This window comes from Euleptes europaea, chromosome 11 (genome assembly GCF_029931775.1).
Source record: "Euleptes europaea isolate rEulEur1 chromosome 11, rEulEur1.hap1, whole genome shotgun sequence".
In the NCBI taxonomy this organism is placed as follows: domain Eukaryota; kingdom Metazoa; phylum Chordata; class Lepidosauria; order Squamata; family Sphaerodactylidae; genus Euleptes; species Euleptes europaea.
Window position 1 is genome coordinate 20,180,482 of NC_079322.1, and position 24,625 is coordinate 20,205,106.

The window sequence follows — 24,625 nt, forward strand, 5'->3', positions numbered from 1 at the left end:
GTAGCACCTTAAAAACTAACAAAAATATTTTCTGGCAGGGTATGAGCTTTCGTGAGCCCGTGGCTCACAAAAGCTCATACCCTGCCAGAAAATATTTTTGTTAGTCTTTAAGGTGCTACTGGACTCTTGCTCTTTTCTACTACTAGTTAATAAAGTTGCAGAAGTTGTACAAAATGGACTTCTTAGTATGCTGTTTCAGAAGCAAACATCGCTCATCACTGTTGTTTTGATAGTGTGCTTTTAAAGATTTTATTGATCGATGTTACTTATGTAAGCCACCCTGTAGATACTTGTAGAAACATTTGTTTTTTAAAAAACTGAACTCCATGTGAATACTGAATGAACCCCTTTAGGGGTCCAGCAGTTTCAAAAGTGCCATGTTTTTTGAAAAAAACCCATTCCCCAAAACAATCAACCTGGCCAAGTCAGAATCAGAAACCAAACTGGTAGTTTCAGAGGATGGTCGTGTCGCTCTGCAGTAGGCCAGCTATGGCCAAGTCCAGTAGCATCTTGGAAACTAACAAGATTTTCGAGGTATACGCTTTCCAAGCAATGCTCCCTTCGTCTGTTTGTAGGTAACCCTCCTGCACCTCAACAATTCCAAAAGGCATCTAATACCTAAAGAAAAAAATAGAAGCAAACAAAACATCCCAACTTTTGAATCCTCCCTAATTGCTTGCTCATCGGGCTCGGGATTTAAAGGAAGGGAGGGGAACGTGAGGCTTTTGCTTCCCCGTGTGCCGTGCGAGAAACGCCAATGCCATTTCTGCATGGGAGGCTTTGCCTCAGATTTGGCGCTCTCATGGCCATTTATTCATGGAAGGTTTTGCATTGGATTTGTCACTCTATGGGTGCACATTTTCCCCATCCGAGTTCTCAAAACTCTGCATGGCGGCTTATTGTTGAGTTTTGAGAATATGGATGGGGGGAAAGTGCATCTAAAGAGTGGCAAATCCAATGCAAAACCTTCCATGAATAAATGGCCTGTTGTGTGTTCAGTGCCGTCAAGTCGCTTCCGACTCATGGCGACCCGATGATTGAAAGTCCTCCAAAATGTCCTATCCTTAACAGCCTTGCTCAGATCTTGCAAACTGAGGGCTGTGGCTTCCTTTATAGAGTCAATCCATCTCTTGTTGGGTCTTCCTCTTTTCCTGCTGCCCTCAACTTTTCCTAGCATGATTGTCTTTTCCAGTGACTCTTGTCTTCTCGTAATGTGACCAAAGTACGACAGCCTCAGTTTAGTCATTTTAGCTTCTAGGGTCAGTTCAGGCCTGATTTGATCTAGAACCCACTGATTTGTTGTTTTTTTGGCCGTCCATGGTATCCGTCACCCTCTCCTCCAACACCCCATTTCAAAGGAAGCACATTTTCCCCATCTGAATTCTCAGAACTCTGCATGGGGGGCTCATTTCGGAGTTGGATGGGGGATGAGTTGGATGGAGTCGGATGAGGATTTGGATGGGGCAAATGTGCCTCCAGAGAGCGGCAACCCCAAGGCCGAGCCTCCCTCCTCACCGGCCCGTCGCCAGAACAGACACCCACGGAGCGTCCCCCCTTTCCCTTTCCGCCCGACTGCCCGGAACGTCTTTACCCCGGAACGTTCCACGCGCGTTTGTGACGTCGCGTCAGGCGCGCAGGGCGGAAGGGATTTTCCGTGCGCGTCGCCGCCCACAATCCCTTGCGGCCTTCCCGTCCTCAGGAGGTCCGTCGTGGAACCGCGACGGTTGTCGTTGCCGCCGCCGCCGCCATGTACCGCCAGGGCTTCCGCCCCCCGACGCCTCCGTCTGTGGCCGGCGGCGGGTTCCGGAGCCCTCCCCCCGGGGGCGCTCCGCCGTCCTCTCCGCAGGCCTACCGGAGCCCCCGCCACACGCCGCCCTACGGACCCCGCTCGCGGCCCTACGACAGCCCCGCCAACTGCCAGCAAGGCGGCGAGTGGCTCGGAGGCCCGCCGGCGGCGGCACACACGCCGCGCAGGCCCCACAGCGCCAGCCCCGCATACTCGGCGCCCTACGGCGGCGGCTGGTCCCCCGGCGGAGCCGCCCACCAGGCGCGGCCCTACAAGCAGCCCCACGCGGGCGGCTACCAGAGATACAGCCAGGTATTGGAGGGCGGGGGGCGGGCTGGAAGCAGGCGAGGAAAGGAGAGGTGACGCCACCCCCCCCCCGGGTACTCTTGTCTGTTTGCTCGCAAGTAAAGCCCGTGGAGTTTCAGGGTATCATCTTTCGAGAGTTAACCCAGCTACTGCCTGTAACTAACCACAGTGGGTCGCCGTATTTGTCTGCAGTAGTAGAAAAGAGCAAGAGTCCAGTACCACCTTAAACACTAACAAAAATAATATTTTCTGGCAGGGTAGGAGCTTTCGTGAGCCACAGCTCACTTCTGCAGTAGTAGAAAAGAGCAAGAGTCCAGGAGCACCTTGAAGACTAACAAAAAAAATATTTTCTGGCAGGGTAGGAGCTTTCGTGAGCCACAGCTCACTTCTGCAGTAGTAGAAAAGAGCAAGAATCCAGGAGCACCTTGAAGACTAACAAAAAAAATATTTTCTGGCAGGGTAGGAGCTTTCGTGAGCCACAGCAGTGAGCTGTGGCTCTCGAAAGCTGATACCCTGCCAGAAAATATTTTTGTTAGTCTTCAAGGTGCTACTGGACTCTTGCTCTTTTCTACTACTGTAACTAACCAATTAGTCACAGAAATAATGACTCACCAAGAAAATGTTTTCCCTCTACATTAAGAGGCTATTACAGAGGTGAAACTGCTGCGTTCCCTGAGCAGTTGCTCATCTGTCTCTTCAGTCTTTTCCTAAACTCTAGTAGATAGAACTCAGTAGGATCCTGGGTAGACCTGCTCCAAGATGGCTCTTGCTGTCTGTGATTCCTGTTTGTTGGCTTCTCTGTGGCGTGCGACTTTCCATATTAGAAATAGTATATGTTGGACTGGGTGGTCCATTAGTAAGAAACCTGGTTGTAACATTTCTTTGGCTGTTTACATCTGAAATGAAATGGCATAACTGACCTTTGCAGGAGTTTAAAGAATACTAAGCAGTTTTCCATTTGAAAATGAGGTTTGCTTAAAATACTCACTGAGTCAAAGGTAGACTGGCTTCATACAGCAGCTAAGGAGGTTGCTTTTGCTAATTCTGTGCTTTATTCAGGTGACATTAAAATATGAACAAGCTTTAAACTTACATGGATTACTTAATTGGGGAGTGGAATGTTCAGTCTTTTTTGGTATTTTAGCTGAAGTTGTTGTCATGGTAAAGAATTATGTGGATGATAGTGATAACATCTATTTGGCTTGATTTTAATGACCACCTGAACACTTGCCCTCGGACTTAATCTCTGCCTCACTTTTTAGGTATGTCTACTATAATATGGCCCTGACCTGGATGGCCCAGGCTAGCCTGATCTCGTCAGATCTCAGAAGCTAAGCAGGGTCACCCCTGGTTAGTATTTGGATGGGAGACCACCAAGGTATACTAGGGTTGCTGTGCAAAGGAAGGCACTGGCAAACCACCTGTTAGTCTCTTGCCATGAAAACCCCAAAAGGTTTATTGCCATTAAAGGTTTATTGAAAACCCCAAAAGGGGTCGCCATAAGTCGGCTGCGACTTGACAACACTTTACACACATACACAAGATTATGAGCAGGGACCTACAGAGGGTAGTTATGCATACCCTGCTCTACCTGACTTTGCTATCCCTTCCTAGGTTAAGGTTCAAGACCCTGAGAGAGCCAGGCAGGGCTGCAGTTGCTCTCCTTGAGTGGGATGGCAGCCTCTGGATTGATCGGGTTCTTTTAGCCATAAGAAGAGAGCCAGATGGGGTTGCTTCTGGTTTTCAGCACTCACCTTGTATTTGGGAACATGAATGAAATGCTGGGGCTGGGGAAGACAGCAGCATGAAGCCCTGGGAAAATTCAGGGGCCCCTCCTCTCAAGGCTAGTGAGCTAGCAAGCCCCAGCAATTACATGCTATGTTTCTCAGCTGGGAAAGATGACAAACACAGCAGATAACTGGCTGGGCTTCTAGCTCAGTAAAACCTAGTCTTCAGTATGCAGCCTTGTTTAACATAAAATGGTTTTCTGGAGGCAGGGTTCAGGCCTATGCATTTTCCCTCTTCCAGGAAGTGAATAATCTCATAGGTTTCTAAGACTAGGAAGAAGAATGGGAAGTTGTTAGTGGCAGCTCTTAGTTGGTCAGCCAGGTGAGCAGCTTTTCACAAGCCAGGTTTACCCTTAGTGTCATGTGCTTTAAGGTTCAGTGGGTTAGTGTTTCCAGGGTTTTTTTTTCTGCAGATGCTTGCACCTCCAAAAACTGAGGTACCACTGCAAGCAATCTCAGACTCTGTCATGAGTTGCACCTGGGAACAGAAGCTGTAGAATTTCAGATGCATACCGCAAGCTAACACTTGTGGATTTTTGGACACCAGTCATTTTGTTTTGGAAGGCTGAAAGATGCAGCTGTACATAACCCATACTTGCTTTAGCACAGGCCTGCTTTGAACATGTTAGTTTTAGTACAGGGGTCCCCGACCTTTTGAGCCTGTGGGCACCTTTGGTATTCTGACCCAGGGCAGTGAGCGCAGTTACTAAATAGCTGCTGCAGGAGACAAAGCCAGCCACAAAATGTCAGGGAGCAAGGTTATATATAACTCTAATAGTACCTCTTCAATATTTCAGGCAGAAGCTGTTTAACCAAAAACCTTTTTAATCTGCACAGCCAGTCAGAAACTGCTGGGCAAATGCCCAAATCTAGCCCTTTCCACTTTTTAAAGGCACCTGTTGTAGTATTTTTATTTACTACGATAAATAAAAAGCACAATACTTGTGCAACCGACATGACTTCACAGGGAAAGCTTGTGACTAGCTTATAGAAAGTAAACCTTTCAAAAGAGGAAAAAATGGTGTATGATTTCACATGATCTAGATGATCCTGAACACTAAGGATAAAAACTTACATTTTTAATTATCTATTTTCTTTTGCCTTATGGCTTTCTTTCCCCAAAGGGATCACCCAGGACATCAACTCCATTTGGTACACCACGTGGCAGAGAGAAAAGAGTATCTAATGATGTGGAAAGCTATTACAAACCTTCAATGCTTGAGGACCCGTGGGCTGGCCTAGTGCCAGTATCTGTCACTGATGTTAATCAGCAATTTGGCAGGGAGCAAACCACATACACTGGTAAAAAGGGGAGGTATTTCAGTTAACATTTCTAGAAGTGAAATAACACCCGCTGTGAGAAACTGACAAAAATCTTCATATTCGATGACAAGTAATCAAGGACATAGGCAATGCTTTTATTTGAACTCCCTGTTCTTTTATCTTACCATTTTTTTACTGCATTGTGTATTTTTATAAGTGCGAAGAAAGGAGTAAAGAGATATCTTAATGCTCCTGGCTGTGTGGAAGGGGCCTTCCAGCTGTGAAGAACAAAATATTCTTTGGTCACCAGCAAATTCATTTGTGACTGTTTCTAATATTTACCTCTTCTGTGCCAGATTGTACAATATGTTTATTATTGTTAACTTCTTTAGGAAAGAGTATCCTTTTATGTTTCAGCATTTTTTAGAACAAAGGCAGCTTTGAAATAAAACAAACGTTTTGTAGTATGTGCAAATATTTTACTATTTTTTTGTTAAGCCATGCTTCAAGTAATACAAATGAAATTGTGTTTTCTGTAAACACTTGTAGGTTAGGGTAAACATTTTTATACAGCCTTGAACATTCTAGTGTTAAATAATTTTAGCAGTCTTGGCAAATGTATTCTCTTTGGAAAGGTTTACAATAGTATATATTTGTATTTCAAAGTTGTATTTAGAAATAACTTGTTAATTTACAACAGGATACTGCATTTGTACAAACAGTTAAGTTCAACCTGTATCCAATTATCCATGGATTAAAAAAAATGTTAAGTTTTAGAATTATTTAAACCTGGTGGTAAATCAGTATACATTTTGCCTGGCTGAATTTAATAACTTCATAGGTTTCCTAAATGACAGCTTTTGTTTGGACAAAGCTATTAAAAATGAAATGTCTGCAAAACTCTATCTGTCAGTCAAAAATATCAGCTGAGATAATTGCTCAAAAGGGTTAATATATGTCCATATAATTTTTTTAGAAGCTTCATTTGAGGTGTATTGAGATTCTCAGGAAAGTAAGTTAATGGGAATGATGTCATTTACTTCAAGTTTAATTTACAGAAATCACAAAAGTTTTGTAATGGCTTGTTGACCCTCAAGAAATTAAGACTCTGCTCCTGTGAAACATTGGCAATATCTAGATGTCAGAAACCAGTTGGCTCATGAGGATAACCAGCCTTCAGGCTCGCACTCCTCCCTCCCAGTTCCTTTGCACGCAAAGAACGAAGGCTTCTTTGATCAGAACCAACCACAAGTTGAACTGCCACATTTGGATGGCACAACAATTAGCAGTTTGTTGGTTGCCAGAGTATACTCCTTATTCAGAATCCTGATTTGCAGGCAGGGAACAAATAGCAGCTTGTCAACTAGCACAACAGTCAACCCAGGCAGTCCTCGATTTTGGCACAGCTTGCAAGAGGAGGAGGAAGAGGGCACAAAAGCTTGGGGCCTTCCTGGCCTGCTCACTTCACGAACAACCCATTTGTTTGCAATACTTAACAGTATCATCCTAAGCAGTTACACCTAAGTCCATTGAAGACGCTGAGCGTAGAAGGGTGTAATTCTGCTTTAAGATGGCACTGCAAACAAGGCTGTCAAATGGAAAACTTTTAACGCTTTGTAAAAACAATTTATTTGGCAGCTGCCACCCTGTAATTATAACTTCTGGGCTTGTTTTATATATATCCTATATATGAAACTACTGTGGACACACCAGCAAGAATGTAGAACATACAGAGACGTATTGATTTAAATCTAATGAACGAATTAAATATATTTACCAGGAAAGGAAGTGTGTGGGTCATGTTTGAGTATCAGAGACAGATGTGTTCCTCACATCTTTCAGTAGCTCACCTATAAATGCCAAAATTGTTTGTTAAAACGTGTGCATTTACAAAGTAACCTGAAGCCTGCGAATGGAATTGTTGAAATACAACCAGTAACCATGTGTGATTCTATCATAGCCTCCATTGTGAAATTCATGGCTTCTCCATTTCAGTTTTATGTGGTAGATATCAGTGCAGTTACTGTTTGCTGTTCCTTGGGGGAAACCAAACAGGGTGCAGCTGTGTCAGATTTCTGTTATAAAAAGTTTCCAGCGGATGGGAGAGAAAAATTAAGATGTTGGGATTAAAGCATTGTGTGTTTTGATCAGTGGCAAGTAATGCACACTACTTTTCTCTTGCCATTAAGTCAGCATGAGCCAAGCAATTTATTTCTGTCTGGTCAAGCACTTTAGTTGTTGTGGAAAGTTGCATGCTTTCTCTTTCCCTCTGCTGCTGAAAATGTGTGGTGAGTCTCCATGTTGAAGCAACTTATGCAGCTGGTGGGATTTAAACCTTCTCGCCCTCCCATAGAGCACAACCAGTTGGCTATGTATCACTTCCTTAGAAATAAGTCTTGCTATGCTGAATGGGATTTCATCCTTGGCCTTCAAGCAAGTGAACACATGAAGAAGCCTTATACTGAATCAGACCCTTGGTCCATCAAAGTCAGTATTGTCTACTCAGACCAGCAGTGGCTCCCCAGGGCCTCAGCCAGGTCTTTCACATCACCTAGTCCCTTTAACGAGATGCTAGGGATTGAACCTGGGAGCTTCTGCATGCCAAGCAGATGCTCTACCACTGAGCCATGCCCCCTCCCCAAGTGATCTTACTTAGTATCCTTGCAGGGTCAGAGGGAACACCAAAAAGCAGTGGGTGGACCTGAACAGATGTAATTAATGATGCAAAAAGGACAACTGAGCTTGCTCAAAATTTATACAATTAAGAACAGAAAAATGGGGAGCTTGATTTGGACCAAGGTGGTTTAGATCATGGTGTTAAAGCTGCTTTGTCTCATCAAGGCAGACTGACATTTCTGTTGCCTAAAACGCAGTTATTGACCCTCAAGCATGCTCAAGGCCAACTACAAGAGAAGATGACGGTAATCTTGCCTGGCAAAACATCAAGGTCATTCTTAGGTATCAAACCATCATTGTATACATTTAGCTTATTTGGGGCATAGTTCTTTCATAATACTAGCAGAATTAATATATTTGACAGCTAACATAATTAACTTGAGACAGCTGGTCAAGAATATATTTGACAGCTAACATAATTAACTTGAGACAGCTGGTCAAGATGCTTATGTCTTGAAAGAGAAGTGAACTTCCTCTTAAAGGAAATACTCTTCAGAAAGCTAGCAAAAATGGGTAACATACTTTTGTATTTCATTAAAATAGCAATTGTATTCCTGTTGTTTTATGCAGTTTGGTTAGCCCATGCCTAAACAGATTTGACAAACTGTAAACAGCTATATATTCTTACACCAAACTGCTTGTTTTCTTGCACAGTATTAAACACTGCATGCTGTAATCTGTCAACGATGCAATTTTATGATGTTTTATTAATATCGTAAGCTGCCTTGAATTCTGCAAGGGAGAAAGGCATCTAATAAATGCTTTTAAGAAATAAATTCCTGCAGAGTCTGTTATGGCTATATGAAGGCTCTGGAAAAACACAACTTTGGTTTTCCTGACAGAAAAATTGGAAATTTGGGGGAGCACTGAAAAAAAAAATCAAATATTTGCTGGGGATTAATGAAATGTTTTTATCAGACAAAAGTTTTATTCTCCAAGAATGTGTTATTGAGGACTTCTAGCACAATATTCGGCATCAGATTAGTTCTTTTGTATGCTGCATACCCACACTAATTTTGTCCACTATAATGTGCATGAGACACTATTGAAGAGTTCCCCAATTTCAGTGTTATAAAGTTCAACTTGATATCTATATATGCTGTTACACACATAATAGGACCTATCTGAATAGAAACAGATTTTATTTTTTCCTACCTTTCAGATTGCAGAAACTTAAGTTATTCATGCTAAGATTGAGGACATCTGCACAACATCCCACTATTATCTAAACCAATTTTCTACTACTGTACAAGACATATACTTGAATAAAAATAAATGGAAGAATACCGTATATACTCGCGTATAAGCCGAGTTTTTCAGCCCCAAAAAAGGGCTGAAAAAGCCGAACTCGGCTTATACACGGGTCAATACGGTAGGGTAGGGGAGGAGGGAGGGGGGAACTTACTGTCGCCGCCGCTGCTGGGCCCGCGCCGCTTCCTGTTGCCGAGACCGGCCTGGGGCGGCCTCCTGCAGCTGCAGGGAGGCTGCGCCGGGCCGCGCAGCCGCTTCTCGCCGGCCGGGGAGGCCCCCTGCGGCTGCAGGGAGGCTGCCCCCGGCCGCACCGGGCCACCGCTTCTCGCCGGCCGGGGAGGCCCCCTGCAACTGCAGGGAGGCTGCCCCCGCTGGGCCGCGCCGCTGCCACCGCCAGACCCGCGCCACTTGCTGCTGGGAGCCCAGGTAAGTTTGCGGGGGGGGAGGGGGAGGGGTTATAAGCCGACCCTCGGCTTATACGGGGGTGCCTAATTTTTCCCCATTTTTGGGGAGAAATTAGGCACCTCGGCTTATACACGGGTATATACGGTAGTTGCTGGTTTAAAGGGCTTTTAAACAGAAGTGTGAAAAATTATAACAGATTGCATTAAAGGTATGTTTACTATCCTAAGCCAAATTCCAGTGTGTTTGGGGGTAGTAAAATATCAAACAATATCTACTTGTAATGGGAGAACGCAGCATCTGTTGCAATTTTCATACCTGTTTCAAAATTAATCATGACTACCTTCTTTGGTATTTGAGGGATTGTTTGTCTTCCTCAAGTAAGCGTGTCTGTTAAGCGTAAGGTAAATGTTTTCCAGTGTTGCCAAATTGTTTGGACAGCTAACTCCAATACTTTAATGCTTCCCTGGATTAGCTGTTTTACAAGAATTTAAAGGACTTCTGTTACCCTACGTTACATAGGTTGGGACAAAATAGTACCACCATGGCAAAACATAATTTTGAGTTTCATGCCCCAGGTGTCTTTAACAAAAAGAAAACAGTGAGTCCACTCTAGGGGTACCATTTACTAATGACCAAGGAGGACAACATTTTTGAGCCATTTCTCTGTGCATTATTCGCCAGGGAGAATGTGCAGGCTTCAATATGATGCTTCTGTAATTCAAGATGACAAGATTGTTTACTTAAAATACTTTGGGCCTGTAGACAACATTACTCTAGTTTAATATCCATATTAATATTACCATCCAGGTAGTATTAAAATGGTAGCAGTCCCATTTGGGATAGGGGATCTGAAAGAAATCCAAAAAACTTCCACAAGCCTATGTTGGTCAAGTCTTACCCTTTGCAGTTACTCCAGACTAAACCCACTGAAGTAACTCTGCTGAGGATTGCACTGTGTGTGTATATATATATATATCACTTTAGAAATGAAAGACTTGGGGGGGGGGCTGTGCACATACAGAAATCTCCCATTCTACGATGCACATTTCCACTAAAACTTGCCTTGTTGGATTGCCTTCTTTGATTACCTGCAATTGTGACACAAAAAAAGGTTGTGATTCATTAATAAAGGTTCAAATAGTTTACAGTCATTATAAAACATGCAAGACCTTGCTTAAAAATATTAACTTCTTTTAGTGTCTCCAATTAAGGGGAAACTATGCTAAAAGGTTTTAAGTCCTTACAATATTTTATATACCAGTACGCTCATTACATCTATACAGTCAAAACTTCAAAGTCAGTTTTGCAAAAAAATGAGCTATGCTGGTGTCGTATTAAGCCAGATTCAGTGACTGCCTACAAATAGCTTCTGTCACCAACCCGCATCTAGTGTTTCAACAAGAAAGCTAGTCTTTGCATTGAGACAAGAACAATTTCCCAATTCAGACTTTTGCATCTATTGAAGGGAGGATACATGTGAAACTTGCATTCATAAGAATGTAACATCTGCTTTTTAAAAGATACACACTAGTTTAAAGCATTGGCATATATATAAAAACCATCTTGTTCAGTTTCCCCCATGTTAGTTTTAATTTTCTTTGGCTGATGTTATATATAGCATCTTATTACTGCTAGCAATATAGCCTTTATAATAAAGATCCTGAGCCAAAAAGATTTTGAAATGGACAAAGCAGCCATTGAAGCTCTGTTCAAAGCAAGCTGCAGAGAGACTTGAGTCTGGGTCAAGTGTTTGACTAGCAGAGATGTAAACAATTTCTTAATTGTATTACTCTGAGTCTTGGGTTAAGTATTGGAACTATAAATAATTAGTATCGCTTCATGGCTTTAATTGACTATGGATTAGATCCAGAGTGTTCCCTTCTGCTGAGTTTTAACAGTGGACCGAGCTTATTCTCCCAACAGATTTCTTACTTGGAAGAGAGCTAGTGAATCCAACCCGATGAAGGGATGAAGCAACTTCAGGTCTTATCAGCAGATTTATAACTATCAAAACCCCACTGTGAAACCCGCATTGACAGGAAGAGCACACAGCCATAACAGACCCTAATTTGCATGTCAGCAATGTGTTTTTCCAAGCTGTTGCAAACTTACATTCTTGAGTTCAAATTAATTTCACAGCTAAAGGGTTTAATTCTAACTAATATATTTAAGGTGCTCATGGACATCTAGAATACTTACCATTTCACTTACCTGCTTTCTGAAAGACACTTCTAAGGACATTAAAGTATGCATTAGACCAGATTTTGAAGCAGAGGTTTTCAGAATCACTGTATGAAAAGACGTTTCAATAGCTGGTTTGTTTTAACAGTGAGGCCATTACTCTTAATTCCAACAATAATAAGGACCAAGAGCATCACTCTCCATCTATGCTGCTGAATTCAGAGGTAACCTTGCTGAGTCTCCTTCAGATCTGAGAAAGAACATTCAAAAGACCTGATATCACCACTTAGAAGACCCTTGGACTCTTTATATAGCCCTTTAAGAGTAAAACTGCTTGGTTCAGCCGCTGGATATAGAATTCCCTTTTGACTCTGCATGTTCTACAATTGAAGGAGTCAAAAAACTAAAAGCAGAGGATTTGCATGTACTCTGAAATGCCCCATCCCACCAGCCTTTGTACCTCAGGCCAACTCACCATAGGTCAGGAAACCATCTGAAGGCGCCTCCAGTGCAGCACAAAACTGCATTCCAAAAAAAGCCAGGAGAGCTGCAGGATAGAAGCACACGCTTTGGATGCAGGCCATATTCTTTGTTTTTTCCCCTGATTTTTTTTTTAAGTTTTAATTTTAGCAAAGAGCTACAAGTTGATGTTGCTCTCTCAAGTGTGTCTTAACTGTATTTTACACAGGAAGATTACAAAACAAAAGATATGAAATGCCAACACAAGCTGTTCAGATAACATTTTCTTCCAGTTCAGCGGCTTTTATTTTGTCAGGATTCTCTAAATGATACTGAGGATGACATAATGTCATTTACAGGGAAGCTTCAACAGAACTGATACCCTACAAGGCAATATTCACTGGAATCAGAGTGAAGAATTTAAAGCAGACAATGTTAGGCTCGCTTTTGTAAGAGTCAAGTCACCGCCAACAAGACTACAGTTGTGATTTAGTTAATAGAAACGTTACATGTTTTAAAAATAGCTACATATGCACTAGCTTGTCAACTGGATAATCAGTTGGGAAACTTTTTCCAATATGGGCATTTAAAAACATTTCAGTACATGGAAAACATACCCAGTGCCCTAAACTCTGCACGCAAGACATTCTCACAAAACAAGTTTATAATGCCGGAGAGCATTATCTTTAGAGCCACAGTGATACTTTCCGGGACCATTTTTGCTTTTAAGGTTGAACATATGATGGAATTGTTCCAAAACATCCAAATCAAGTTGCAAGTTATCAGAGGAATAATTTAATACAGAATTGGTTGGCACAGTCCCAGTTTCCAAAAATTTAACTGCTGTTTTTGCTTCTGTTCCAATAGATGCTGGTTATGTAACTTTAGTTACATTATTTGGAAAATAGCAGTTTTCAAACACAAAACTAGTTATTGTAACTTGATGTGTAACAAAATGCTGCTCGTTTTTAAATAATAAGACTGAATAAAACAGGACACTAAATTTTATTTGGTAAAGTAATTTGAACAAGCTCATACAGAAAATTTAAGGAAACCTACCTTTCTTTATTGTCCACCATTGTCGATTTAGTAAGGGAAGGTCATTTGAGGAAAGAGAAAGCTAAGTGTTTCTTAACTGGACTCACCTAAAACAGCGGCATGTGAGAATCCATAAAAATGCCATCTATCCCGTCCATATATTACTATCAACGAAGTGTAAATATTACATCTTTGTATTAAACTACAAAGTACCTTTTAAACAGCTTTTTTTTTTAATTTAATGAAATGTTTTTCAGACCTTAAGCTTACATTGTTAAGGCACTTACCATTCAAGTAAAACAGTTTCTATACAAACACTGGGAAGATGGACAGGATAATTCACTAGATGAATGACCGACTTTTGAAGTAAATCAAATCAATGCCAATATATATATAAAACTGTTGTATCAAGAGAGACTGTGTTTTATTGTCTGAAATGAGCACAAAGAACACCTTCCACAGATAACACTGAAAGCAGTGCAAAGACTGACAGTGACTTTTTTTTTTTTTGAGTAAAGGTAGTTTTGTAAAAAGAAATACCAAATAAATCAGTGCCCTGCTTTGATTGTTGTAAAATCTTTACATAAAAGTTGGTCCAAACTTACAAAAAAAAGCACAAGTTGTGTGCATAGTTCAGAACTGACAAGAGTGCCATAAAAAGCTGATGTCCCTAAATTTAGCATTGACTTAAAACTGCCAAAATATAAAATTTATAGCTAGAATTTGCAAAGATGTACAATCAATTATCCGGTTTCTCCGAACAGCATGAATTGTAAGCAAGTTTCCTATTGTACGCAAGACCCTTTCCCACATAAAAATAAAGCTGTTGAATTAACATTATTCAAGTCTGCTGGATGCTGCTTTGAAATCACAGCTGCAAAGTCTTTCCAGGTAAAAACGATGTGCCTGAGGGGGAAGGGGGAGAAAAACAAAACAGACGCTCAATAGGGCAACCCTCTGCCTCGACCTCTGACTGTCGGTGTGCCGATATGTCCCCTATATCCTTGTGAATAGCCAGGCCCTTGGACGGGAGAAGTCCAAGTTTGTCCATGCAGGTGGCTGACACTGCCAGGGGGCTCTTGTAAATTACTTCCATAGCTATAGTTCTGCATCTTTGCGGACAAAGAATGAGTACTTTCTGACCCGGCAGAATTGTCGCCACTGTTACCCAGAACTGCGATAGGGCCATGGCTATATTCAAATCTATGGTCCTTATCACCACTAAATAGCATGGGACCAGTGTTGAGGTAAATGTCTCCATAACCAGTTACTGAGCTATGAAACGGTTCCGAGAAGGCAGGAGGTGGAGGGCCACCACTAGAGTGAGATGAAGCGGTGTTGTAGTTCTCCAAGGGTTGAACCTCTGAGTTTCCAACAAAATTCCCCCTTTCGAGTGCCCCAGACGATCCACTTCCTATTCCATCACTACTACTGTAGTGCGCAGAAGAGAACGTAGACGATACAAAGCTATCCTTGTAGTCTGGAGCTGCCATAAAGGAGTCTCTTGGTTGGAAATCCACAGTAGAGGATGCTGGCTCCTCAGTTGTTGTTTGAGCCTGATGATGAGCCAGCAGCTGTAGAAGAGCTGCTTTTACTCCAGCGTGAGGATCCATCCCTGAAGAGCCACTAACAGCAGACAAATGTTGGTTTGCTGTCCGATAATCAAGGTCTTCTTCCGTGACAGGCGGGGGTTCTGGTGGCTCAGGGGGTCGCTGGTCTGGGGGCAAGATACGAGGCCGTTCTTCTGGTGTTTGAGGCCTCATCTCAGGCTGCCTGACTAACTCATCTTGTCCTACAGGAATTTTAAAAGGCATCAGAGTGAGAGGTGTAACCAGGAAGTCAGACTACAAACACTACGTCATAACAGTGGCCATGATGATCAACCTCGCGGATACGTAATTGGGGTAGCCTGTCGTACATTATTGGCAGTACCAGTGATAACAATCTTCTCAAATTACTGTAGCAGGGAAAGCTGCACCCAAAACGTTTCCCAAAATTAAAATTAGGTATCTCTTTCCAAGGCCTTGTTCTTTGCAAATATTTGGACACCCTGCCATTCATCAGAATATGCATGCTATTTGACTAGAACAATAAGAAATTATACAATATGGCTGAGATCTGATAGTGTGTTCAACTAGACCCCCATGCCTAAGGTTTCTTTCAATATAGATTGGGGAAGAGTGTTTGTTTTGGCCACCTGTGCTGCCTTCCAAGCATTTTGTGAAAGTGGGGACACTCTCCAAATTGGCTCGCGATATAACACGGGGTTCAAAAAATTTTAAAAATCCCTCTGTGAGAGCTGGCCTTAATTAGCTACTTGGATCTTAGCCCTAGCTTGTCAAGCTTACACCATTAGGTGCATCTAGCTTTAAAAGCAGCAGCAGAAACAAAAAGGAAAGAAATTCTCAAGTCGTGCAAATTTTCCAGCACTAAAGACCATCATACCTGCACATCCGTATAATGATTTGATAAGATGGGGATAAATGGATGCTGGAGATTCCGCAATTTCCCAGTTGGCCGATGCAGGTGTACTTGGCTCTGGAGGCTGCCTGGGATGTAATGCCATTTCGTTTCCTGACCCATTCTCTTTTTCTTCCAGCGCATTTTCTTTTTGCTTGGCTTGCTGAGACTTTAATAACTGAGATAACAAAACCGCAAAGGCACTCTGCACGGCTGCCTGCGTGACCTCGGTGTCAACCTTTGCTTGGGCCAGTGGAGTGGGTTGCGTGGGAGGCGGAGGGGCCGGAGGTGGTTTTACAGGCTCCTGCTCTGGGGAAGGAGGCTGGGGGGCCGGCTGTGGCTGCTGTTGTTCCGGCTGTTTTTCTCCTCCTTCCAAAATGCCAACCGGAAGGCTTATTTTATTCAGCTGTTGCTCGGCCTCCGGATTCACCTTAATGTTCAGTACTTGAGCAAACTGTGCCATGTTAACACTGGTTTTAGACTGAAGCAGGTTTAGGAGAAGAGCTACTTCATTTTGATTTAGTGGCTGTCCGCTGCCTCCTTTCGCTAAAGGCAAACAAAGAAGTGTTTAGTATGCTCCTACTTAAGGCTCAAAGCAAACACTTAACTTACCTTGAGGTGCCTTGATTGCCTTACTAGCACACACAGACACTTTTGGCAATAGGAGAAAAGTATTTTTGCAAACTGCGCTTGGAAAAAGGTCTTTACATATAACTGAGCAAAATGACCCAATACTATGGAAATTAATTATACCTATGTAGGTCCACAGATTAAAAAGGACCACCACATTCAAATGGATTATAACTTTAATACTTAGAAAACCTCCTCTAATATTTTCTGGTCTAGGGGTAACCATCTGCCAAGCACACATTCCTAACCTCAAGTACTAAAAAAGAAATGGCTTTTGGAACGGAAAAGCCAGGTATGAAAGCAGCAGAGGTTTCTAAGTGGTCGCTTGCATATTCTAAATGAAAATAAATTTTTAATGAGAAGAAAACGTGGATACCCAAGACATTTGAAACAAAAGTGTACCCAGTTAAAAGTACTGAAAATTATCTGAAACCAGTTAAAACTCTGGTCAAAACAGAACCATGGTGCAAAATAGGTAAAAATATTTTTTATTACTCAGATAGAAATTTCCAATGCGTTTCGCCCAAGAGGCTTCTTAGGGGAATCTGAAGTTTTCGCAGTGGTCCTTCAAAGTAGAGTATAAGTTTCACCTCTTGGGAGAAACACATAAGAAATTTCTATCTGAGTAATACAATATATTTTTACCTATTTTGCACCATTGGCCTTGGCCTTATTTTTTACCTCCTGTGACTGGTGCAGCCCTTTTATTTCTCCTCGCAAAACAGAACCGTGCCTGACAGAAGCTCCAACACAATTCTCAGCAAAATGATTGATTAGAGTAACATTTTTGTGGCTAAACAATTAATAAGCTGTACATTTCTGAAATTAGGGTAAGTTTCAAAGCTGGAAAAAGCAGCAAAACATACAAGATTTTTTTCCAGTAAATCTTTTGTGAATACTACATTATTGATAAAGATAAGGACAACATTTTCAGCTCCAAGGCACATAGGTGCAGTTATGATTGAACAACAAAAACTTAATAGTGACTCAGACCCAGCAGCAGTAATTTATTTACACTGGACAAAGTCACAAAAATATCTGGGGATAAGCAGATTTGATCTTCACAAATGTGCCAGTCCTTAAAAAAAAAAGCATCTGAATTTAATGGAATATGCCCACACATAGCAGTATCATACATACATACAGTGCAGCTAACAGACTGTATTTACTTACCCCCAAGAAAGCCAAACTAAATCATAATCCCAGAAATATACTTGGCAATGGAGTATGCAATTAAGAAAAATGAGAACTACTGACCAAGTGCCATGTTAGAATTGCCTGGCATTTTCAGCTGAGAAGAGGTCTGCATGCCCTGAGGGGTGTTGGTTCTGCTGTCGTCCATGCCTAAGGACAAATCCTTTCTTGGGATTTTAGTGGCATCATCGGTCATACCCATCTGCTTCTGCCTTCTGCGCTTCTTACTCCACAACTCATGACAATCCTGCCACAATGGGAGGCTGTAATGAAAACATTTATTATTCCACAGAGTTCCATAATATCCTGGATTTGGCTAAACTCCATGACCAAAACAAAAATGCACTCTCGAGTTTACAGCACTTGACTTCTACTATCTTTCTCTTCGTTAAAAGATTGCAACTTTCTGGCATTATTGCCACTACAGAAATTGGAACTGCAACAGGGAAGACATTCCACCTTCAAACAGAGCCAACAGTCTAGGGGGTACCAGTGGCAACCTCTGCTGATCCTTAGTCTCTTTATTTGATAATCCAAAATCACGTGATCCCTCTGATCAACATTCCATGATTTTGCCAGTTCTCTCTTTGCATTGGGATACATTACATTACCTCAGACAATGAAAATTATCTTGCAGAAGAGAGCCTTGTATGGCACATGTACCATCTTTTTCACTTAATTCTCTCCATAACATGCAGGAAAAACATTTTGAGGTACATTCTCACCTTACAACTAAGAATGAGTCCTTAATTTGTTTACAAAGATGCTCAGGTGCCAAGAAGGACGCTCTGAAGAGAAACTTATGGGACAGTAAAGTTGTGTAACAAGCAGTGCCAGTGATATTTTGTTTGTCAGCTGTGCTACTGGACCTATTTCAAATGTGCACTGAAGCTATAATATTTTGATACTAGGCTAGGCAGCCTTTAAAACAAGAATCCCATTAGCACCACGCTTTAATGAGCAAGCACAGACTTTGCATACATTATATTCAGCAAGCTGCATCAGAACATCCACAAGTATTTGAGACATACACTCAAGTTACTAAGCATCTTTTCCTATCTGCAAAACTGTAAGTATCATATTATAATTTTACACTAGCATGACTGGACCCTTTCCTAGCACCGTTACCTGTATACCTCCGCCTAACATTTATTTGCTAGTGCACTAACATTAAAATCAGGGTGAATTCTTCCTGCAATTTGAGATGTGTTTCTTTTCTATATGTTATGGGACTACCCTCTTTACTGGCATAAGGACCATTAAACTTAGAAGGAATGTTAGGAAGTTAACCAATATACTTGCCCAGCAGCTATATAACACACTGAGGTTCCACTGATCAGCTGTGCTGGCAAGGCATTGCAACCTTTTGTAATGGAGGAACTCAAGAGAGGATACTTACTCTGGTGGAGGCATCTTGGAAGGGTCCACGTCTCGAAGAAATTCACACTGAAGAGCCTGTTCAGCTGTGCAGCGCTTGCTGGGGTCCAGAGCGAGCATGTAATCAAAGAGGTCAAGGGCAGCTGATGGGATACTGTCAAGAGGATGAAGAAAGTGAAGCCATGAAGACATGCTGTATTTTTAAACTTGTTTTTATGTATTATCAACACCCTTTTATTTATTTAATGCAGTCTAAGACCTATAAAATACAATCCATATAATAATTCAGACTTCCAGTATCAAAGAAACATTTTAAAATTATAAAATTCACAGAATTATACAATATCTTTATAAAAATTATAACTAAATAGCCTATATATGGCTTAACCAAATTTTCCTAGACTAATAGGCTATCCATCCAAACTTGGCGACTTTGAAAGTGACCTCTATTCTTATCTGCTAGCATAACTTAGAGAAGAGTCCTATTTTTACCGGGATGGCGGGAAATTATGGGGGTAATCAGAGTTTCCCTAATATGACTATAGATCTTACAATCAAAAAAGATATGCTCAAGAGACTCGATATTCCCATCTCCACATAAGCATAAACCAAGTTAAAAAATGATAGCAAATTCCAGTGTTACGAGTTATGTTTGGAAAACCAAGTTAAAAATAAAATATGGCCATCTTTGCACAACCAGTAGAAAACGTAACAAAGCTTCCTCCAGACTACATCAATCAGACTCCACATAAAGGCTGATGCGTCTGAATGCTCCAGCACACACAGAACATCAGGGAGGCAGTTGTAGGCCAACCTCCTCCCAGACATGCCAGGCTAAGGTCCAAAAATTGGCAGTTGTGGCCATCCAAGAGCCCAGCATCTCATCTAAACTAGCTAGCCTTGCTTGAGCGCAGGTTACCTGTAGGCTGGTCAAGCGCTCTCATGCAGTGGCTGAAGGCCTGGCTTCAAAGACAGCTGTGTGAGAAGCAACCCCAGCAGCCCTGGCCTATACACTGTAACATTGCTTCAGAAGGCAGTCTCAAAACAACTGAATAAAAGTAGAACGTTTTTGATTTGAGTCATGCAAGAAGGGCCTGTGACATCATTTAGGATGCCTGTCTTTAGGAGAAAACAGACAACATACATTAAGGGATACATGCCCAACCATGAACCTTGTTATCTGCAGATACACCAACAGAACATTATGAGCCACATTTTCACATGGGATCCAGGAGTCAACCTTGGGAATAAAGCCCCAAACAGAACAAACACCACAAATTAAATAGCTCCCTCCTTACAAAGCAAATTCTTCTCTCAGCCGTCGACGGTACTGCTTCTTTGGTTTCATGGTGTTGAAATATGCCAATTTTATCACATCAGGCCATACTGCAGGACAGGGACTCCCACAGATGCGGCTGTATGAAAAACACCAAAGTCAATCAATGAATGTATGCAGCTAAACAGACACCAGATAGCATTAGCTCAAAAACATAACAGACTTGTCAAACCAGCAACAGTGCAACAGTTTTGGTGGGTGGCCTCATAAAAACAGAGAAAGTGTCACTTTCCATTAATGTTGGATTTGCCTGATTTGATAGTTCAGGGAATCCCAAAGGCTTAAGATTCAAACAAACATTTAATGATTACTGTGTCCCTTAATTTAATTCAGGGTAATCATAGGCAAGGTGATTAGGGGAGAAACGTAAAACAAAGACCCAATTAAGATGACAGGACTATCCAGTGAGCAGGAATCGATTTTGATTTTGGCCTGATAAGACTGACATCCAAGTGAGAAGCATCTTTTCTTCTGATTTAAAATCTGAACATGCTGAAGGAAAGGAGAACTTGACAAAGCCCAAAAGATCAAAGTGGCAATCAGGTGATTGTTTCCCATAGAGAGTAATCATCTACATCGAGGTTTTCTGCTAAACTCAGAGTTCTGCATAGTTCTAGTAACACACTGAGAATATGACGGTGCTTCTACGTGTGGTTTTCTTACTCTGTATTTAACACTAGGCATGCTGAACATAAGAACATAAGGAAAAGCCATGCTGGATCAGACCAAGACCCATAAAGTCCAATAATCTGTTCACACAGTGGCCAACCAGGTGCCTCCAGGAAGCCCACAAACAAGAAGACTGCAGCAGCATCCTGCCTGTGTTCCACAGCACCTAATATAATAGGCATGCTCCTCTAATACTGTAGAGAATAGGTATGCATCATGACTGGTATTCATTTTGACTAGTAGCCATGAATAGCCCTATCCTCCATGAACTGCCCTCTTAAAGCCTTCCAAGTTGGAAGCCATCACCAGTAAGCATTATGTCCAAGGGAGCAGGTTTCAATCAGTGTAAACAGATATTTTAATACAATCTGATCTAAACCTTCTTTAATCTATGATGCCTTTTGAGCTAGAAGAAGAAAAGACCTAAAGAGCAACAGGCCGATCTACTGTACCAAAGGAAACCTACATTGAGATAAACTGAAAGCTCAAGTCTTCCCATTCTTCTCTAACTTGGTTTCTTTTTTTGGCACTAAAGAGATGCACTAAAATTAATATAACTACAGTAAACATTTAAGGTGGTTTAGGTACCTACTGACACATTAATTAAATTATTAAAATCAATGCTGGCTAATAGTGTAGACACTTTCTGTTTTTAATTGGGGGGGAGGGGAATAAGCTGTTTTGAGCCAGACAACTCACACAGAAAAACCAATACGTTTTTAATACTCTGCTGCCATCTAATGGTTATAACTAAAATTAGTACATTCTGATTTTAATTCACTCTAAAGAAGCTTGCTGAGGGCAAAGCGTAGATGACTGGGGAAGGCAACGGCAAGCCACCCCTAGACAGAGTCTGCTGAGTAACATCATGATGTGACCATACCCCATGGGTCAGTAATGACCTGGTGCTTGCACAGGGGCTACCTTTACCTAAAGAAGCAACAGGGAAATTGCCCTCTTACACACCAATGTGAATTTTCCAGAATATTTTTTAATACAAACATTGCCCTTGAGCCTAGATTCAGATTTCATGCAACCTGGAGAGAGGCCTAATGCAAACTGTTGTTGAAAGAGAAGTCACTGCTGCTAAAATGCAAAAAACTACTACACTTAAGCTTGAAAAATTGTAATGGGTCTCTCTTACAACACATTTATTGTTCTGTGAGGGGAAAATTATCCGTTCTTCTGTACAAGAAGCCCAAGACCAGTAACATAAAGAGCAGCCTCTGTCTGTAAGAGTTTCCTTATTTTGAAACATTATCTGCTGGTATGTTTGTATTATCTGCATGCATCCGCTATATACTTTCTAGGCTAGAGATGATGGAATTCAACGAGATCTGAACACACTGGAAAAGTGGGCGGCTGTGAACAAGGTGCAATTCAGCATGGATAAATGCCGAGTTCTACATCTGGATAACACAAATGAGGGACATGCATACTGGATGGGGGATACACTTCTGGGTAGCAGTGTGTATGAGCAAGATCTTGGGGTATGGGTGGACCTTAAGTTAAATACGAGCAGCCAGTGTAATGCAGTGATTAAAAAAACCCTAATGCAATCTTGGGGTGCATCAACAGAGGCATAACATCAAAATCTCAAGATGTCATTGTTCTGCTGTACACAGCATTGGTCAGGCTGCACCTAGAGTACTGTGTGCAGTTCTGGGGGCTTCACTTCAAAAAGAATGTGGACAGAATCGAGCAGGTGCAGAGGAGAGCGACAAGGATGAACAGGGGCCTGAAGATAAAGCCCTATGAGGAAAGGCTGAGGGAGTTGGGAATGTTTAGTCTGGAGGAGGTTTAGGGGGGACATGATTGCTCTCTTTAAATATCTGAAAGGCTGTCACTAAGAGGAGGGCAGGGAGCTGTTCCTGTTGGCAGCAGAGGATAGGACTCACAATAATGGGTTTAAATTGAGGGCAGAAAGGTACTGGCTGGATATTTGGGTAATTTTTTTTACAGTAAGTTGTTTGACAGTGGAATCAGCTACCTAGAGAGGTGGTGAGCTCCCACTCACTGGCAGTCTTTAAGCAGAGGCTGGACAAACACTTGTCAGGGATGCTCTAGGCTGATCCTGCATTAAGCAGGGAGTTGGACTAGATGGCCTGTATGGCCCCTTCCAACTCTATGATTCTATGATGAAGGGCATGTATAGGGCATATTCCCCTCACTATAAAATGACTTCAAGATACAAAGCAAGCTGGCTCCACTAACTGCATTGAGGGACTTCACAGGAATTCAGTCTCCAGTTCTCAAAAACGCCAACCTTCAGTCCTCTCAAAAGCACCATGGGATAAAAAGTTGGTGACTATTTGCTTAAAATGGAAGCTTTTCAGAGAATCAATTAGGCAACACAACTGACCTTATCAGTTCCAGCTGAGCAAGTTCCTGATTTGCTTGAAATATTGGCTTTTTAGTGAACAGTTCTCCTAGTATGCACCTGGAAAAGAATATGCAGCCGTTTCATCATCAGAGCTTGCTCTTACACAGCTTACTTTGTTTCACAGCCTCCTCTTCGAATCAAAAGTCTTACCCGCAGCTCCAGACATCAATTGCAGGAGTGTATCGTTCCTCTCCAAGCAACAGTTCAGGAGGACGGTACCATAATGTGATAACTTTGTTGGTATAGGGTCGACTGGAAAAGAAAACAAAGCTGAATTTTCTCCCAGACAGAATTACTGCAGGGTTCAAAGTATCACAGAAGTGAAACAATATCACACAGGGCTCCTGACCCCAGTCAGAGGATGACTGGGGCAGCATGCGAATGGATACACTCTCCACTAGGACCATGGGTTTTCTCCCATGATCCGCCTTTTGGAATTGAAAGCATAAAATTGCAACTGGTTTATCATCCTTGCAGTTTCCTCCCGTAACACAGGCCTTAATCCTTAAACATCTCAAACGGAGGACACAGAAGCCTATTCTGAACAGGGCCGGGACCACAACATCTTGAAGTTGCTTTTGACTGGAATTTTCAGACATCATTTGGTAGGACCTGTTGCTTGTATTTGAATAATGATATACACCTACAGGAAACGAACAGAGATTTCTTAATGGGATCCTGTCCATGCTACTGCTATGAATGAGAGATACCATTTTAGAATACTGTTAGTGGCATATAAATGCTGGCTAGATTGAAACAAATATTCAGTTCCTCACACTGATTATTGATGAAACATATAAAACTGCTGGAGAGGATTACTGTCTGTGGTGGGACAGCAGAGAGAATATGACTGTTACAACATACAGTTAAGAACTATAAAACTTATTTTAAACTTACTATTGGCTGCAAAACGAACAAATTCCAGATATAACCTGTTAATGACTTGTGCCACTCACAAGAATGGCAGAATATATCACAGCTCATCAGAGCCAGCATGGTATAGTGGTTAAGAGAGGGACTCCCCATGCCCTTTTGGAATGCCACTTTTACGAGGAACTTCGATCGCACTATATTTCCCCCCTTTTAATATACAAATCCAATGCCTCTGTGACTGACATAATGCCTTTTTTACTAAATGATAGGGACCCCAAGGCTACACTGTCAGTGGCAAGATTTGTTTCAGTCCTTATATCCCTCCAACACTAGATATATGCTGCTCAAGATCAATTGATCAAGGAGCTTCTAAGGGATAAAAGGAAAGGAAAGAGAGGGACTCTGATCTGGAGAACCGGGTTTGATTCCCCACTCCTCCACATGAGTGGCGGGCTTTAATCTGGTGAACCTGAATGGTTTCCCCACTCCTACACATTAAGCCAGCTGGGTGACTTTAGGCTAGTTACAGTTCTCTCTGAACTCTCTCAACC

General features: G+C 41.9%; 2 protein-coding genes across 2 annotated transcripts in view; one reads left to right on the plus strand and one right to left on the minus strand.

Moving 5' to 3' along the window:
- The first annotated feature begins 1,747 nt into the window (after nucleotides 1–1,747).
- On the plus strand, nucleotides 1,748–5,239 carry MPLKIP (M-phase specific PLK1 interacting protein). Its single transcript, XM_056857813.1, has 2 exons — nucleotides 1,748–2,098; nucleotides 5,004–5,239. Exons 1-2 carry the CDS (start codon nucleotides 1,748–1,750, stop codon nucleotides 5,205–5,207), a joined length of 555 nt encoding a protein of 184 aa, XP_056713791.1. The 3' UTR covers nucleotides 5,208–5,239.
- A 7,735-nt stretch (nucleotides 5,240–12,974) lies between these two features.
- CDK13 (cyclin dependent kinase 13) overlaps nucleotides 12,975–24,625 on the minus strand; it is a 44,254-nt gene continuing 32,603 nt past the window's right edge. Inside the window, exons 8-14 of the mRNA XM_056857357.1 lie at nucleotides 23,352–23,453; nucleotides 23,181–23,258; nucleotides 20,112–20,228; nucleotides 18,836–18,967; nucleotides 17,500–17,699; nucleotides 15,598–16,158; nucleotides 12,975–14,944 (exon numbers count right to left, since the gene is read on the minus strand). Of these exons, the coding sequence (XP_056713335.1) occupies nucleotides 14,094–14,944; nucleotides 15,598–16,158; nucleotides 17,500–17,699; nucleotides 18,836–18,967; nucleotides 20,112–20,228; nucleotides 23,181–23,258; nucleotides 23,352–23,453 (2,041 nt within the window). The 3' untranslated portion in view covers nucleotides 12,975–14,093. The remainder of the gene's footprint in view (nucleotides 14,945–15,597; nucleotides 16,159–17,499; nucleotides 17,700–18,835; nucleotides 18,968–20,111; nucleotides 20,229–23,180; nucleotides 23,259–23,351; nucleotides 23,454–24,625) is intronic.

What these genes read in the sequence shown, in the direction of transcription:
- MPLKIP (XM_056857813.1), top strand. Translation starts at nt 1,748, where the DNA reads ATGTACCGCCAGGGCTTCCGCCCCCCGACGCCTCCGTCTGTGGCCGGC. An exon ending in GCTACCAGAGATACAGCCAG is followed by an intron (nt 2,099 to 5,003) that starts GTATTGGAGGGC and finishes CTTTCCCCAAAG; the next exon opens with GGATCACCCAGGACATCAAC.